At 51.0% G+C, this 18,943-nt stretch overlaps 1 protein-coding gene across 1 annotated transcript in view; it reads right to left on the bottom strand.

Annotated features, from left to right (window-relative positions):
* Positions 1-18,943, bottom strand: part of LOC144180065 (phospholipid-transporting ATPase ABCA3-like) — a 164,945-nt gene that overhangs the window by 129,486 nt on the left and 16,516 nt on the right. The window contains exon 4 of the mRNA XM_077708473.1: positions 3,539-3,688. Coding sequence (XP_077564599.1) covers positions 3,539-3,688 — 150 coding nt within the window. The remainder of the gene's footprint in view (positions 1-3,538; positions 3,689-18,943) is intronic.

Below are 18,943 nucleotides of genomic sequence, written 5' to 3'. Positions count from 1 at the left end.
CTAATCTCACCATATACGACAGCTATTCTTGGTGCTACCTGCATGGGCATACTCTTGTTAGTGTCTCCGGCGCCGTCTACCTGGTACTCCTCATCTTTATGCTTGAAGCTCTTTCGAAGGATCCACCTTGGCTCTTATCATGCAACCCACTTGGTCTAGGGTTCGCGAACCACAATCCTCCGTGCGGGGACCTTTCTGACGACACATTTCACATACAAGTGGCGGGGCACCCCAATGGGTTTTCACCGTGCACTGTGCTGCCTTATGCTCTGCCCGACCCTACAGGAAACATTTTTACGGCATTCGAGACCCGGCACTCTTCACAGTGTGCTTCTGTTCGTCGAACGACTTCGCCGGATCCTGCTTCGTTTTACCCAAGTTCCTTAGCCCCTGTGCCTTCAAGAACGTGTCCGCAAGGTCCGAGGTTTCCGGCAGCGCTCTGTTTCTGCAGGATGGCGACATATAAAAAATCATGCGGCAACATCAACGAAAGGTTCCACTAGCTATGTTCCACATACTGCTTGGAACGCACGTGGAGCACGGCCACGCGGATCTACAAACCTTGAAGTTGGCCGCCACGATTCACGCGCGATTCTGCCGTACTGCAGCGCTGGCATTGAGGAACCCGGCATGTAGCAGTGGAACGCGGTAAATTCAAATCGCCTTGGGCAAACCTTTGTGTGTTTCCTTTGAGATGAGTGCGACAGTACAGGAACAGCATGAGAGATGAGCGGAAAAGCATTTCCTTGGCAAATGTGTACAAAGACTATCGCCTTTGGACGACATTTACAACAAAAGGAGCAGATACGCGGCCATTTTTTTCCTCGGTGCCAACCCTCGTGGTAGCCGCCGCCGTGAAAGGTACCCGGTGGATCACAGACGTACCCTTTGGGCGCCATGTCTGCAAAAGTCTACGGGGGGTAGGCGCTGTGCAATTGGTACCCGACTTCCACCACTGGGGCTACCAAGACGCAGATTGGTGGGCGATTAGGACGCCGGAGCCCATGCAAGGTCGGCCCGCTTGAGCCCAGGCATGATAGGCATAGTGGGTGGCCCGGCCGTGTCCCCTTGGCTCGTTCTTCGAAGCTCACGTGCTCCTTCCGCCTCCGGGTTTCTTGCCTTTCCCGTCTGATTGTGCTCTTGCCTTCTAAACCCTCCGGTTTTAGTCGTGACACATACTGATTTGCTGCCTGCCTTATGTTTCTATATTTGGTAGCCACGCCGCTAGTCTCCACAGCGGCGTCCTCGGATTGGCTGCCTGGCTCGCTACCATTTGTGGTCATATTTCCACGGTGCTCCGTCCTGGCGTTCGGTGATTGGTTCGTTCTTGGAGTGCCGCTGAAGTTTCCTTTCTTTGTTTGCTTTTCCGGGTGTTTTAGTCAATCTATTCTCAGGGGACTGCCCTTGAAACGGGAGAGTTAGTCGACTCCGAGACCAAATGGAATGTACAATTCCGCGTTAACATCTGCTCGGAGCTGCAATCTTCATATCCCCATTTTATTAAGTCACGCTGCATAAAAACCGTTAAACTTCTATTTGCGGTTGCATAGCATAGACAAATTCCAATAAACGTACGTTTCACCGTTTGTCCGGTTACTAAAGCAGTAGTTAGTTTTTAAATCCTGAAATAGGTAAATAATACAATTCAAGGTCAGTGGGTGTGAAGTCGTGTGGTTCGACTCTATGATGTGCATGATTTTTAATGTACACGGCTACATACTTGCGTTTTGTCAATGTTATTTTTTTCATTAGAAAAAATTAAAGTACAATTTGCAACAAGTCGTGTTGGCATGCAGTTACGGTTTATTTCTGGAGAGTTATTCAAACCTTTTCTGGTTTAGGTTCCGTGAATTAAGTTACTTTGTTTCTTTTAAAAAAAAATAATGCTTTTACAACAAGCCTAGGTGTTCGCCGGCTTTTGTTGTGGTTTATTTTTCGGGAGGTATTGGAGCCTCTTTCAGTTTCGGTTCCGTACACCATGTTATTTTGTTTCTTTAGGAAAGATATTTTTTTTGCTACAAGCATATGCTTTGGCGTCCAGTTATTGTGAATTACTTTTCGACAGTTATTCAAACCTGTTTCGGCTTAGGTTCCGTGAAACATTTTATTTTGTTTCTTCAGGAAAAACGTTTGTACTATTTCCAACAAGTATGTGTTGGCATGCAGTTGCTGTGGGTTATTTTAAAGGAATGCTTTCTACCTCTACCAGCCAACAGTTCCTTCGCGGCGTGCGAGATAATACACTCCTAACGTGGCTGGAGAGGGCAGCGTGGTTTTCACTCAAAGAGCACCGTGTAAATGGCGAGGCGAACGCGCGCGTTCACTCCGTTCATTCCCAGCGTTCACTTCGCGGAGGCGGGCGTGACGGCGGGAACCGTTTCGCTGTCTTTGTCGTCCACTTTAACGACGGCTGTTGTGGTCCTGCTTTGGTGCAGTTTCGCGTGCATTGCGCGTTTCCTTGACACAGCTTGGTTGACTTGTTCGACAGCACCTCCGGGGTAACCCGGACCCTGACGGAATTAAGTGGTGGTACAGCATAGATGCGCTAAGCATTGGTAAGCAGTGTGGGAAAAATTGTAGAGACCTCGTAGACACACCTGGCCGCTAGAAAAACGCTACCTTTTGCACACAGCTTGCCAGGACTGGGGCTCCGTTTTCTTAATTGGTGACTACCAAATCGTTTGCATTTTAAGTGGTATTTCAATAGGGCAAAGGAGCAACTGGTTCTGAAGAATAGCGGTTATGAATGTTTCCTCTTCTTTCTCGCAATTCTCAGACTTACTAAACTAACTAATACAAATCGAGATTAATGGGAATTACTAATATCACATGCCGAATTGTTTCGTCGTCTGCGCTTGTATCACGCAGTGGTCTAGCCCAGAGCTAGGATGTCAGGAAGGCTAGGTTCCGCTGTCTTAGCCTTCGAAAGACGCTCCTCTCCGCCTTCTTTCTGCCAACCCAGGGCTGGGCTACCGCGACGGCGTCTGCGGCTCCAGCCTGGCTGTGGCCGACACTTCTGCGTTACGGACGCCGCCACCGCGAATCCCAGGTAACAGCTGCCCAAAAATCTGATTTCGCCTTTTGTATAGCCACGCGTGTGAATTCAAGTCCCCTCGAAGACGTTCCAATCCAACGCTTTCACAGTGCGTGATTGCCTTCCCAGAGGCGCCCCTCCCAACCTGTCTTGATATTACGCATGTCTCTCCCTTCCCCCGCTATATTTTTATTTCCATCCTTAATTACTTCCCCGTCAGGAAATAATCTATGTGCAGACGCGAGCTATGGCGTTGTCACTGCAAATTAAACGCCAACATGAAATTCTAAGCGTGATAAAAGATTGTCACCATGGCCGCGTATTTGAGCTGCCGAACACTTTCATTGTGAGCGAACGGGAATTGCGATGAACGCCAAGTAGGGAAAGTATGTATTGCTTTTTTGTGCATCTTACATCCAGTGAAGCAAATGCCGCATCACGCTTGGTGAAAATAAGGAAGATTTTACCGCTAGAAGAATGATCGTGTTCAGTATGAGCGCTTACAAGCAGGCCTGAACCTATTTCACTGGTGACATCACCAAGCCTGAAGATGAGTGGCAGGCAGAAGGCGATGGAAAGCGCGAAGAAGAAGGCATTTCGGTAGGCCTTGACATCCAGAAACGGAGGCGCCATGGGCATCTCTCGGTGCAGCACCTATTAGAAGTGCAAATCAAAGCGTCGCCATTAGTAAAACAAAAAAGAGGAGAAATAGGGTATTGCGGGACATACGGCACGTTTCCCTTTTGAAAAAAAAGCACGTCTGGCTAAGAGTAACTATAGCAGACGTCGTGCAGAATGAGAACTGTTTATACTCCCCGTCCATTCTATCCTTCTTTCGGTTTCAACACTGGTATTGGCAAAACAGAAATATGTTACAATACTATATCATTCGTTCAGAACATCAAGCTGACCGTACGGTATTGTAGAACAAGCCTCGCAATTGGTTTTGTGTCAACATGTTCGGTAGACGGTGGAGATTCGGTTCGAATTGGAGCAAAAACGGGGAAGCTGCATAGGTGCCACGAGCTGCTGAGATGTAAGGCCAGTCAATTTTGTAGCAATTACAGCTGGATAAAAATACATGTTTTTGATAAGCGCTTCAATATTTGATACTTGTATGTGTGCTCCTGAATGTTCCTCACAATAAAAACGCACTGCTTTGCAATTAAAATTCACGGTGCACTGGGGTAATGCGTTCGGGAAATAAATATTACAAACAAATCTGGCTACGCCGCCGTTCGCCGTGTCCTTCAGCGACTGAAGTGTTGGGGAAGGTTCACAATGTGTTGTTCTGCGTCGCTACTGAACACGAGCAAGTCGTCGATTTAAGCGAAGCAGAAAGGTAGTTTTGGGGTCACGGTGTCAATGAACGATTGGAAATTTTGTGCAGCGTTGTGAAGGCTGAAAAGCATGTGCACGTATCCTGGTATCATCGCACGTTTGGAAAAGCAGCGCGGAAGTGTAGAGCACCTTGCACTTTTCAGGAAACTCCCCGGCGCACCACTAGAGGCGGCGAGTGGAGTCAGTTGAAAGCCGCTTTTTTTGTGACGGCTAAAACCACTGGGCGGCGTTTTCTCATCGACACCGGCGCGGAGGCCAGCATCATCCCGTCTTCAGCCGTGTTCCGCAAGAGCAGGCGAGCCGTAAGCGGCTTACAAGCTGCCAACAAGATTCCGATCGGCACCTACGGAGAGCAATCGCTGCCCCTCATGATTGGCTTCCGAATAACATTTCGATGGATTTTTCTGGCCGCTGATGTCGCCTAGCCCATTCTCGGCGCAGTCTTTGTGCGTCAGTATAACTTGTTAATTGACATGCACCGCACGCGCCTCATTAGAGAGTTTTAGCTAACCGTTTTCGACGGTCCGCTCCTATATCGATGGCCCGCTCGGCGCAACCGGACCCAATGCCGTTCGCGGCCAAGCACGCCGCGTATGCGCAGTAGCGCTCGCGCTTGCTATCGGAGCGGAGCGGACCGTGACAAACGGTCAGCTAAAACTCCCTATTGATGCTGCAACACGCACCTCTGGTTTCGGTATAGCATCGAAGGAACCACTCTTGGCTGTGGCGAGCACCTCGTCTAAGTCGGTTTCCGCCAAGCGTCGTGAGGAATTCCCGTCCTTCCTGCGACCTGCCAACTTTCTCCTCTCCGTCAGACATGAAGTCACTCCCCACACTGTCACTACTGGCCCACCCATTCACGGTCGAGATCGTCGCTTACCGCCTGATCGCTACAAGATCACACGTGACGAGTTTGAAGACTTGCTTGAACTCGGAATCGTTCGACCGTCAGCAAGCCCTTACGCATCCCCCGCTGTTCATGGTGCTGAAGCCGCCACCTGGAGACTGGCGTCCCTGCGGAGTCTACCGGTTGCTTAACAACGCCATTGTTCCCGATCTTTACCCGCTTCCGCACATCGCAGACTCCTGAGCACCACGTCATGGGGACGACTGTCACGTGAACGGATGGTGGGGTGGTCTTAACCAGCTCGGAGAAATGGACACAGGGAAGCCGTTGACTGCGTTTGACATAACACACACTTATTGCACACACAAAAACCCTCAGGTAAAGCACTCAATATTTAAACTACACACAAATTATACACACTCAAGCCTCTAACAACTCCAAAACACAACTCAAATACAAAACCCTAACTTAACAGCTTAATATACAATTCAACTCAAAACCCAATGGCTCTACAATAGAGTTCTACACAATTCGTCCGAATGAACTAATTCTATCACCCACTAGGTGATCTCACTAAACCACAACATCCTAATTGTGTCTATATGCTTGCGTCGCTATTGGACTGGCCTACCCCGGTCGTCGGCGCTGAGGTGTCGCACCCTTGCGTGGCCGCGACTCGGTGGTATTCGTCCTCTTCTTGCTCCGTCGGTGCCGGCGTACGATGCGCGCGGTCACTCGTTGGACGGCGTGAGCTCCGCGCGTCCTCACTTCTTTTCTCTGTGGCTACCTCCTGATAGCCGCTGTCGCTGTAGGTCCTTGATGCCGGCGTTCGACGCGCGCGGTCATCCCTTCGGGGGCGCGCTTCCTCGGTGGCTACCCCCTGGTTGCCGCTGCCGCTGGAGGTCTCAGGTAGGCTTGGCACGAACGTCGCCTTTCGGGGCCGTCGAGACGAACGTCGACGGAGCGTGGACGCTGGCCGCTGGGGCCACGAAGACACCGGGTCATGGTGCACCTAGGATGACGATGCCGATGCGAAGTCGGCCCGCTCCCGCCCAGGCTCGGATGGCGTGGTCGATGGCCTGGCCGCGTCCCCCTGGCTCGTTCGTTGAAGCGCACGTGCTCCGGCCACCTCCTGGTTGTCTGCCTCCTGTTGTCTTGCCTGCCCCTTTTCTTCTTTGTGCGCCCCGCTTTTATACCTTCTGGGCTCTCCCGTGGCGCACTCCCATTGGCTCTTCGCCTCTTGTACGTCCTTATATGGCCATCTCGCCACTTGTCACCTGCGTGGCCTTCCCTGAATGGCCGACCCGTGTGCTGCCACCTATTCCAGGATTCCTTGGTGCGTCGGCGCTGGCGCTTGCTGATTGGCGCTCTCCTGGCGCGCACTTCAAAATTCTCGTTCCTTTGTTCTTCCCTTCTACATTTTGGGGGTTTGATGCGTCCCCATCCCGGGGGGTGCCCTGACACATGAAAACGATGGTTTTCTCTAAGGTCGACCTTGTTAAGGCCTACCATCAGATTCCCGTGGAGCCGACTGATATTTCGAAGACGGCAATCATCACGCCATTCGAACGTTTTGAATACGTGCACATGCTTTTCAGCCTTCACAACGCTGCACAAACTTTCCAACCGTCCATTCACACCGTGACCCCAAAACTACCTTTCTGCTTCGCTTAAATCGACGATTTGCTCGTGTTCAGTAGCGACGCAGAACACATTGTGAACCTTCCCCAACACTTCAGTCGCCTTGCCGAATTCGGCCTTATCGACAATAGAGCGAAGTGCTAGTTCATTGCATTCGAACTAGACTTATCGGCCACCGTGTAGACAACAATAACATTCGCTGCTTGACTTCTAAAGCACATGGTATAGAAGCGTGGTGCAGCAATCTTCGGTGCGCAATCTCCGCGAGTTTCTTGGCAGCCTAAATTTTTACCGCCGTTTCATCTGGAACTGCGCTGACCTCCTCCGGCGGCTGACAGACAGGCTCAAGGAAAACAAACCAAAATCATCTTCACTGACGTGGTCTCAAAAAGCACTAACCGCATTCGAGAATGTCAAGACGAAGCAGTCCCAAGCAACCCTTCTCGTCCATCATAGACCGGGAGTTCCGCTTTGCCTAATTAGTGATGCATCTGACGCTGCTGTCGGAGCTGTCCTGCAACAGTTTGTGGGCAACGCCTGGTAACCCCTTTTTTCTTTTCCCTCAAGTTGGCTCCCGCCGAGTCGCACTACAGCACTTTCGGACGACAGTTTCTTGCAATGTACATGGCTGTACGTCACTTCCAGCCCTTCTTGGATGGTCGAGACTTTCATATCGAAATGAACCACAAACCTCTGACCTTCGCCATGCTGTGGAACTGTACCCAATTTTCACCTCATGAAACCCGGCATCTGTTCTTCGTCGGGGAAATCACAGACAGACAGACAGACAGACAGACAGACAGACAGACAGACAGACAGACAGACAGACAGACAGACAGGCAAATAACTTTTATTTTTGGTACTGAGGAATCACGTTGGGGCTGTAGTTGCGGGCCGCTCCCACGTAGGGACAGGAAGGCCGTGGCCCTCCGTCTTTTCGCACGCCCTCTGGACGGACAGCAGTTGGACAGCGAGGTCACCGCTTTTGAGGGCTTCCTCTCAATCCTCTTTGTACGTAAACACAGCGTCACGTATTGTAGGGCATTGCCAGAGCATGTGATCAAATGAACAATACGGCTTTCCGCCGTCCTGACAGTGCGGGTCAATGTTGGACGCAAAATGACTAAACCTACCCCGCGAAAAAAAGGACCCTGTCTGGAGTATTCTCAAGACCGACGATTCAGACCGAGTAAGCGTTGGATGTGTGGGTGGGTAGATCCTCCGAGAGAAAAGATAGTGACGTACGATCTCGTGAAATGTTAGAAGGGGATCCCTGAACATCCCGGCGTCCCCCACCCCGCGAATCGATCGGCTGGGACTTCAGCGCTCAGATAATCCTCGCGCACGGTCATGGGCCAACTGGTTGGTGTTGGGAACGTCGGGATGGACGTTGGTCCCCATATGGGCCGGGAATCATTTGATTGAGTGAAGTCCAGCGGCCCCCTCACGACCAAGTATCACCGCAGCCTCCCGCGAGATCGATCCCGAGGCAAAAGCTCGAATCGTAGCCCGCGAGTCCGTAAAGATATTCGGACGGAGTGGGTCCTTCATGGCCAAGGCGATGACGACCTGCTCGGCCACCACCACGGAGACCTTCCTGACGGAGGCAGAGTTGAGCATCCCGCCCTGGTGGTCTACGGCGACCACCACAAAGCAAACCGAGCGGCCGTACTGAGCCGCGTCTAGAAAAATTGCAAGCTCAGGACTAACCGCGACAGAGTTCAATAGAGATCAAGCCCGAGCCGTGCTGCGCCCTACATTGTATTGATAATGTACATTTCTTGGAAAGGGGTATACCCTAAATGTATTCCTTGCGGAAGCTGAAATCGACACTCTACTTTTATTTACTGTCATTGGGCCACAGCCAATTGATTCCAGGATGCGGCTGCCGCACCGCGACGACGGGAGGCGTACCACCTGGGCCGTCTGTCGAACCTCTGTTACCTCAGAGAGGGTGTTGATAATGTCCAGTTCCATGAGCTATTCCGTGCTGGTGCTGACAGGCAAACCTAGCACACGCTTAATGCTCCTACGCATGACTATTGTGATTTTGGCGTCAGATTTTGACCACTCGATCGCTGAGGCGAGATATTTCATGTGGCTCATGAGAAACGCAAGATACAGCCGAAGCAGATTGCTCTCCCTCAACCCTCCTTTGCGGTTCAAGACCCTGAGAATTAGCCTGATCTTGCTCTTTGTCTTGGAGGTGCTCGGGCTATAGCCTGTGTATTACGACCCTTGGATTCTAACACAAGTACGAGAACCCTGATAAAATCGACCCCAGGTATCGTTCGGCCATCCCGTGTGTGCAAGGTGTTAGGGACTCGCTCCAAAGGAGTAAGACACCTAACTCCTCTCCGAATTGGCCTGTAAAGCAAAAGCTGAGACTTTGCCAGTGAAAGACTGAGGACTGATCCAGCTAAAAAGTCTTCTGTAATGTCCAAGGTGCTCTGGAGCGCCTGCTCCACTCCGCCGTCACACCCGCCCATACATCACACGGTGATGTCGTCCGCGTATAGGCCTCCTGCGCTGGAGATTTGGCGACCTGCAGCGCCCCTAGTGGAAGACGACTTTGGGTATTAGAAAAGAAGATGACCCTCGCCGCCCTCCATGCGTTTTCATTTACTAGGCAGAGTGAAATTTGGTTGTACTTAGATTGATCTCTTTGTGGCGCGTTTAAATGACTGCATACTGTATGAAATAGCCCTTAAAGTCGTTGTAGAGGCTAAACAAAATAACATGCGCTCAAACAAGCTGATTTATCGGCTTTCCTTTCAGCGAGCTGTCGCGGTCGTCGGCGTGGGACGGTATCGCCAGGTCGGGTGGTCCAACTTTCTGACGACCATTATCGTTCTTTCGTCTTGCGCGGTCGACAGAGGGAAGTTCACGAGTAGCACAAAGGGAACACTGCTCATCCTATAGGCTGAGGTGACTGCAAAAGTAGCTTCATCGGGAGCATGCAAGCGAACCCGAAAATTCCGCAACCGACTCAGCTGGCCTGGCACCGCAATGAAAACGAGTGGAAAGTTTGTTTGGTATTCTCGCAAACTAAATAATCCTTGCGTAACGTTTTACGCCGTATGAGTTACGAACGGCAGAGTAAATGTACAGTAGCGAGTAGGTGAGGCATTGCGTGAAATAAAAAAATCAGGCGCTATTAAAGGACGAAAACAATCATCAAATTACCCACCCGCTGCCTGAGGAAATGTGTACTTTTATCTGCGTAACATAACATAACACAGCCGCATACATGGCGGGGGGCCCTGAATATTTACATGGATTCATCACTGACGCTGTTAGCTTCGTCGGTAACAATCTGAACGTCGACAGGCCAGTTTTGTCGTCACATGGAGTTAGACCACGAGACAAGAACAGAAAACTGATCGATTCCTTTTAAATTGTCCCCTATCTTCACACTTCGCAAGATAATTGTCAAATATTACTGGCGATTCGCTGAATTTTTTAGCTTCGCATTCAAAGCCCTCCTCCCCCCGGCCGATTTACGTCCAGCCCTCCGCCGTGTCGGCTGCATGCAACTCGGCCCTACAATTCAAAACGTTGCTGACCCTCATTCTAGCCTTTTAAGTGCGAACTGGGAATATATTATGCAAGAGCGTAATTAAGTAAAGTGAGCGCAAACAAGGAAAGCGAGCGGCCTATCGGTTCGCCCGACCACTTTGTTTTACGGCCACTAACTGCGGAATCGCGAAACAGATTTTACGCTTCTTCGCTCGCTGATTTTTCTCACTGAGACACGCAACAAAACGGCAAGCTAACGCTGCACCATGTATTCGAAACGGCGACGGAAACGAGCACTATTTAATGAAAGCGCATGCATAGTGCACAGGTACGCAAAAGAGCGGCGCACCGCAGCAGGCGAGCCAGCTTTCCGCTGGACTCGCTGGCTTTTAAAGCACCATCGTCGCCCATTGCGTAACTCTTCTTATTTGTTCGGCTGTTGTTGAAAATTCCTTCTCACCGCGAGTAGTAAATTGTTTAAACCACAAGTTTCACTTCAGATTTCACTTCGTACGACCATCGATCGGTGAACCAGCGAGTGGCAGAACGCCGTCACCGTCGCAGCCATTTCGTCGGCGCTGTTTACGGATTTAGCGCTGCAAAGCTTTTTCCTATCATGCCAAGTTGATCGCCAGCACAGATCGGACTCGTCGGGGATGAGCTGGTGACTATGTCGCAAAACAATTGGGAGCATCGGGCTCATTTTGCTTCTGTCAACACGGGATGCTATGGACCCGAGCAGATTTGTACCACCCTGGAAGTACTGCCCGAAAGCCGCTTGCACAGCGCCGCCTGGGCAGCGCAGGAGGCCTATTCACCCCGAGCGCGAACACAGTCGGCCCCTGGCGGCGGCGGGACGAACCGCTCCTAGTGTGGATGGCGCTCTCGGGTCGTCTGCTTGTTCACGTTTCGCGCGGCGCAAGACGCGTGCTGTACATGACAAAACAACCAATTAGTGTACTCGTTGGACAGTAAGCAATTACATAGTTACCTCTGCTTGCTTATTTCCTCTAGAAACGCAATATTCAGCGGCCGTTGCGGGTTAATGCGCTGGTTTAATTCCACGAAAATCTTCGCCGTGGTCACCGTTTGAGTCTGAAACGTGTTATAAACATTCCTTCCACACATTGCACTTCTTTCATTGTTGAGTGCCGCCGTCTGCCGTTTCGATAAGGTCGAAGGGTGCTTTTTGAAGGTGGCGTGGTGATTATTTAAAGGATAAACGTTTAGTACGCGAAACGGGTAAGAAGCAACAAGACCTGTGCATACCCGTGCATTTGCCACACCCTTGTAAAATCACTCTGTTTCCTTATAGAAAGAAGAAACAAACAAAAACAATTAAACTGCCCACGCCCCGTGCGCTATCGCCCATACATTACCGGTGACGTATGTTACACCCGCAAGCGCCTGTGTGATCGTGTTCTTCTGTACCTTTCCTAAAATAAATACCGTTTTTGAACAGTCGTTGTTTATACAAGCTGCTAATTTTGCGTGATATTTAAAATACATTTCTATGGATGTGCAAGAGTATTTAGGGGGAGTTCTCGGTAAATTAAGCAGTTGTGAGTTTGCGTCTGTCATGTGGCATTTCGTGTGTCATTTTCATATATACCATTTTCAAATCCCGACATGAATTAAATTCTGCAGAAATGTGTCTCACTCAGCATAACCAAATGCCCAATATGGTCACGTCTTAACCTCTTAAGGTAGACCTAAGTTTAAAGAAAGAGGAAAAGTCGCGTAGTATAATGCAGGTTGCTGCCCACATGTGTGGTGTGGGCCATGGCTCACTGGTGTTTTTCTTTTTTTAATTTTTTCCCACAATGCTTGCTTTCAATACAATTTTGAAAAAGGCGAGCCACAATTCCTGGACAATCTCGGACCAAAGCGGCGTTAATCAGTTCTGAAAATACGTGTTGAAGTAATGCTTTTTCACCGCTACAGAACACCACGCCTAGCGTACTTTCGATTGTGAGTAATACTGATAACCAACGTTTGGCTTTTCGCGTTACATGCTTTCTCTTCTCGCTGCTCTTGCAACGTTGGCACCCCCCCCCCCCCCCAGAAAAACGAAATGACCGAAACCTTTTATCATTGCATCTTTTTAACCAATCCTCAAGAATTAATTGTCAAGACAAGGGCGATGTTCAGTTTACAAAACAAAGTAGTTACCGGGAACCCGTTGCACTGAATCGCAATGAGAAATAAAAAGGAAACGTTTCACTACATCTGCAATAGCGCAACTTCTTTGCCATCTTTAGGGGTCGTAAGCGACCTTATACGCAAGTATGCAAATACATCTCGCTGTTGCAGGCACCTGTTAGATTTTAAAAAGAACGCAAATGATCAACAGAGCAGCCGTAACAAAAACTTTGTGCTCACTGTGAGGTCTCAGAAGCTTGGTTTGCACACTGTAAACCTGCTTGTCACTTTGCGAAAACCTAGCTAAACATGAGATGTTGCTTGTACTACGTGCGTTGAAAATTCAATTCGCAAGTTCACTTGCGACGAAAGCCTTAAATAAGTGATCCGACACCGTTAATCATGAAACCTTCCTTCAGAGTCACTGAAATTTCATTTAAACAACCGGTAAGAGCGGTTATGTTTATATGTCTGCGCTGATCAAAATTCACTAATTTTAGGTTGCCTTTCGAACACACAAAAAATATCGTAAGCTGTTAGAAAGAATGTCGGGGCACGTAGGTGGTTTTTCATTTCAGGGTATCCCACAAATGCAAGAATGCGTCATGCTACTAGTCAAAGCGATTGAGATTGCCGTTGTAAACTGAATTTCAGAGATCGAGGCTTCATGATTTGTTTCTGCTTATGCTTTTATTGAAGGCTCAAAGCCATAGTCTGGAAAGATCGAGCTTTCTACAAGCCACGGCGTACAAGTTCATTGTCACTATTACGACCATTCTGAGACTCCCAATGGGTCGTCGTTTTTTTTTTTTTTGGCGTAGTAATGAAAACTTACGGCCGCTTCCATGCTATGCATTGACCCGCTCCGGTGGGTCAGTGGCTAAGGCGTTGCGCTGCTGAGCACGAGGTTGCGGGTTCGATTCCCGGCCACGGCGGCTCCTTTTAAAATGGAGGCGAAGAGCAAAAATGCCCGTGGGTTAGAGATTTTGGCGCACGTTAAAGAACACCAGGTGTTCAAAATTAATCCGGAGCCCTCTACTACGGCGCGCTTTATCGTCTGCGCTGCGTCGGCGGGTTAGAACTTACAATTAATCAATTCTATGCATTGAACGTTGAGGAACCGAACTACAACATACCACTCTTGTTTGCGCCTTTCGTGGGCACATACGGCGGGAAAAAGGCACGAAGCGTGACAACAGTGTGCATTCTTACGGGCCGCTCAGCGGAGCATCCACACTAGCAGCGCGACACTGTCGCCACCTACATGTCGATCTCCCGGCGATATTCGCCACGAGATCGACCATGTCTATGGTTGTTGCCGTGCACGGTGGCAAGGCGCTCCGAGAGGCCCTTCATGGCGACATTAAACAGGAGAGGAGAGATGACAGCCCCTTGTGGGGTGCCCGTCGCGTCAAAGGTGAAGTGCCCGGATTTAATCTGACCAATTTTAATTGTAGCACTGCGGTCCTTAAGGAAGGAGCTCACATATGCCTGGAAACGATGACCCATTGCTATGTCCGAAACGGCCCCGAGTATGAACTTGTTCGAAATGTGGTGAAACGCTTTGGTGAGACTCAGGGCTAGGATACCCTAATTTGCCTTGTTTAGTCATCTGTGATTTGACGTTTGATTAGGAGCATTACATCCTGCGTGAACAATGCAGGCCTAAAGCCCACCATGTTGTGGGGAAACAGTTCTTTTTCTTCCATGTACCGCGACACCCCATTGTGAATAGCGTGCTCGGCCACCTTCCCCACGCAGGATGCGAGTGAGAGCGGCCTCAAATTCTCGAGCGCAAGCGGCTTGCCCGGTTTTGGGTTGAGCACCACCGAGGCGGTGTTCCAGGATTCGGGGACGAGTCCCGTTTCCCAGTTTTGTTGACCTCCTCGGTTAGCTTACCCATGGACTCGCCATCCAGGTTACGTAAAAGCTTGTTAGGGATACCGTCCGGCCCCGGGGCAGAGCTTCTGTTGAGCTCGAGAAGGACCTCCCAGATTTCAGATTCAGAGAGCGGGGTGTCAAGATCCTCCACCGCAGCCCCCCGGCCACGAGGATAATCCGCGTCCTCTGAGGGGCCCAGTGTGAGGTATCTGTCCGCCAGCTCTTGAAGGAGGGCCACTTCCGACACTCCGTTTCTTTTTTGGCTCTGAACAAGCCTGTCAATAGACAATGTTTGATTGCATTTAGTCTGGGAGTCGTCAAGCAGTTGCTTCAGCAGGTTCCACTTTCGCCCCACACGCATCTGCCCGTCAACCGAGGAACAAATCTCGTTCCACTTCTGTTTCGAAAGTTCGTCAGAGTAAGCCTCAATCTCTCGATTAAGCTTCGCGATCCTCTTTCGAAGCCTCTGCGTCTTCCAACGGGCATAGAGGGACTTTTTAGCCACTAAGAGGTGCTCAAGATGCGCGTCCATCCTATCCACCTTCAGATCCGTTTTGACAACCCTGGTCGCAGCTCTGGCATCCTCCTTGAGCATTAAGAAGAGGCTGTCAAGGCAGTCATACTACTCCAGATCCTCTTTCCGCCATTTCAAGAAGGCATCCCAGTTAGTTACTTCAAACTCCTTGGTGGAGCCGCATTTATTTCTAAGATGATTGAGATAAAATGATCGCTGCCTAGATTTTGCTGCAAATTCTGCCACTTGGCACCAGTGGCGTTCTTGACGAACGCCAAATCCGGAGTTGTATCGCATTGGACCGACGATCCCGTGCGCGTTTGGTAATGCGGGCCCGTGAGAAGTTGCAAATACTAGTCCGTGACCGCCTGTAGCAGGTTAACACCCTTAGCGGATTGTCTGCTGTAGCACCAAGCGTCGTCAGGAGCGCTAAAATCGCCTGCCACCACGATTGGGGAACCCTTTGCCAGCCCAACCGCCTTTGCCAAACTCGACGGAAATGCCTGCCGGTGGTCCGGCAGCGAGCTGTATATATTTTAAGTAAATACACTATTCCTGAGCCAGTTGTTGGGTATGATTTGTACCATAATCACCTGTGCCCTGGTTTTGCCCATCTGTAATTTATGTACCAGGTAAGAGCATTTCCTCCCAACTAAGGTTGCCATACCTCGGTTACCCTCCTCGCGCTCCGAGATGACCCGGTAGCCTGTCAAGGAAAGCGCCTTTCCGAGATTCCTGTAGTAGAATTACGTGAGGTTTGACCTCCTGTGATGCGACAAACTGCTGCAGCGGAGCCCTGCTCCTCCTAAAACTGTCACAGTTCCACTGCCCCATGACCAACTCGCTAACATTGCGCGCCATGGGTGTTATCCTGGTTTATCCACTCCCTGGGAACGTTTGCAGCTACCGTACCTGCAGGTGACTGCGCCCTACTCGGGCCTTTCGACGGCGTGCGTGGTGAAGCCAATGCCGCCTGTGTGCTCTCCACTGCAGACATCCTTTTAAGGAGGGATGGGGGGCTTGCCACCGGCTGTTGAATCGACTGCTGGATGCTTTCTAATTCTTTGTTACCGGACTCGGTTTCCATAGAGTCCCATTCCCCCTGCGAGGCCGGGGCCCTACGTTTACCCGAGCGCGCTTGAGCCTCAACAGAAGGAGGCCTCTGCTGCTCCACCTGCGGAGACTGCAACTTTCGGAAAGACTCAAGGTCAGCCCTTATTTTCTGGAGCTCTGATTTTAAGCGGGCATTCTCTTGGACGAGTTTAGCTGCCCTGGGGTCTTTTTTTTTATGCTCTGGCAATGCTACCTGCGTTTCCTTTGGTGGTGCCTCTGGCTTCGGCTTGGCTCGATCCCCCCAGGTAGGTCCATTCTGGATCCGCCCCCGGGAACGAGAGCGCCCCCTAGAGCGGGAGCGCCTCCTAGAGAGGCTGCGCCGATGGCCAGCTGGCGTGACGGAGCGCCCCCGCCCGGGAACACTTTGCACGCTGGTGTCACGTGAGCGGCCCTCCTGGACCAGCTGTTGCTGAATCTTCCTGGCGTACTTCCGGCGCCGTCTTCTGCGTCGGACGACGTAGGAAACTTCGAAGCATTGTTTGACAGTCTGTCCGCCGTGGTGTGCGGGTCTCCACAAAGAGCACATTTCGGCGAACACGGGTTGTCCTCAGTAGGGGAAATGAGTTCACACCCCCTGCGCACCTTCTTTCTGGGATTGGGGTACACGTCGGCCCTTTGGGCGAGGCCCCCATAACCGTATACCACACGTCAGTTTTTCGCCTGGAGAGCGTGCAGAACAGCATGCTGACACCACACATTACGTAGTTTGGCACCTTCATGCCGTCGAAGAGTACTACTACCGTAGTGTGGTCTTGATTCGCTTAGCCTCTACAGCCTTCTGATTCCGTTGGTTGACGATCATTGACTGGAGCTGAGCGTCACTGATATCTGCGTCTACTCCACGAATGACACCCTTGCAGGTGTTGCAGGGGCCGTTATGTAAGCAGCCACCTTTTACGATCCTTCGCCTATCGGAATCTGCTGGATCCCTGCGTAGACAGGCGCGTTTCTCTTCTTCGGCGTTGAAACGACGAGAATGTTCCGAGCGACGTTAGGGCAGACGATGTCAGCCTCGGTCTCCGCCGGGGCCATGGCCAGAGCTTGTGCGAGCCAAATTTGACTGACTTTTTTAATGTCTAGGCCGTCCCTCGGCCTGACGATGATGCGTATGTGGTCCCTCGGCAGGCGAGGGAGCCTCGATGCGGCTGCGAGGCACTTAGCAACGCCTTGCGGGGCAGCCGTGTGGCGCCCACCCTTCACGTCTTCGTGCGGTGCACTGCCCGGCATGACCTCCGCGCGCACCTTCTTACTTCTGAACACCGCTGTAGTCCACCCAGGGCTATTCGCTTCTTCGCGGGAGATTTCTTCTCCCTCGACCATCTCAACTCCAGGCATCGTGCCTTACATCACCGGGTTAGGCGTGAGCCTACCGGTTCCTAGCCGCCGACGTCATCTAGCCCGTTAGGGTTAGCAGACTCGCGGCGGGATCCGACAGAAAAGTTCAAACAGTTAGGCCAATGGACCACTCACCGAGAAAGGTCCGGTATCAGCGTAATACTCGGAAGAAGCGGTGTCGATTGATGCACAATTTAGCCACAGGAACCACAAATTTCCGACCAAAGACGTTTACAGAGGCGGGAGCTGTTATTTCCATGCCTGCACTGGTCGGCACCCCCTGCGGCCTCTGGGAAATCGCAACGGACATAAGGCACGTGGAAGGGCTGGAGTCCGCGCTCTCACGTGTCGCCACTAATCTCTAGCTAGTTCCGACATCGACTTCACCGCGCTCGCACCAGCGCAGCAAGATGACGCCCACATAATTGCGCTTCGCGAAAATCCCGGGGAGCTGCACCTTCGTGAACTACCTATTCCATCCTCTGCTGCGCCGTGCTTTGCGATGTTTCCACGCCCAACCCGCGTCCACTCGCCGCGGCGAATTTCCGACGCAGCGTCTTTGATTCCTTCGATGAACTTTCGCACTCTGGATTACGAGCCACGCAACACGTGCTGACGTACCGTTTCGGCTTCAAGGAGGACGTACGCGAGTGGACGTGCTGCTGTCTCGTATGCCAGCAGTCGAAGGTTAACCAGTACAGCCAGGCAACTTTGGGCTCATTTACGGCACAAAATGAGCGTTTCAATAAGGTGCACGTAGTCATTTTGCGGCTTTGGCCTCCTTCATAAGGGAACACATACCGACTAACTGGCGTGGATCGGTTCACGCTTTGGCCCGAGGCGTTCTCTCTTCCCGACATTTATAGTGAAACCATCGCCAACGTATTCGTTGCGGGTTGGGTTTCCCGCTATGCTGTCCATCGTGGCGCGAGTGGTGAGTGCTCGATAAACTCCGAGCGTTGGGCCAGGCCCATCAGCTGCTAACTTCTTCAAAATATGTTTGTTGTTCTGTGGCTCGGCGTATGCATTTCCTCGTGTTGCTAGAAAGAAAATCCCACCCCAAGATGACGTCGCGAGAGCAAGAAGAAAGAGCTATGAACGCGATAATGTAGAGAGTCTTGGATGAGCACTCGAGCCATGCCCAAACCGAAGGATTCAACGGTATGCGCAAAGGCAGTACGCAATAAAAGACCAGAATGAGTTGTCATTACCTTCTTTAAACGGCAACAAAGCTCATGACTGAAATTGTGGCTCCAGTATCGACCAGTGCGTAGGTGGGGACGCCCTCTATGAATAAGTCGATGACGTTCGTGACTGAAAAATTAGGCTCTCGGCAGTGCGGCGATGACCACTCTTGACGATTGGATGATTCTTGTCTCCGGAACTAGGGTATCTAGTTTTCCACTTCGTGAGTTGGGGGACGGCGGAGCATTGGTGACAACGAGTGGCGTCTTGGAGATTGCGAGTGACAGTTGGCGGTATCAGAAAAATCGGCAGGGTAGCACGTTGACGGAAAAGTTGGTGGCGCATGTTGAGTCGGTGGCGGCAGAACATACGGGGAGTTCCATGAATACTG

The sequence above is a fragment of the Haemaphysalis longicornis genome, unplaced genomic scaffold, assembly GCF_048455015.1.
Source record: "Haemaphysalis longicornis isolate Haplotype H1 unplaced genomic scaffold, Haemaphysalis longicornis Haplotype H1 scaffold_4, whole genome shotgun sequence".
NCBI classification, from domain to species: Eukaryota; Metazoa; Arthropoda; class Arachnida; order Ixodida; family Ixodidae; genus Haemaphysalis; species Haemaphysalis longicornis.
Note: the sequence above shows the minus strand (reverse complement) of the source record. Positions and strands in the feature narration are given on the sequence as shown.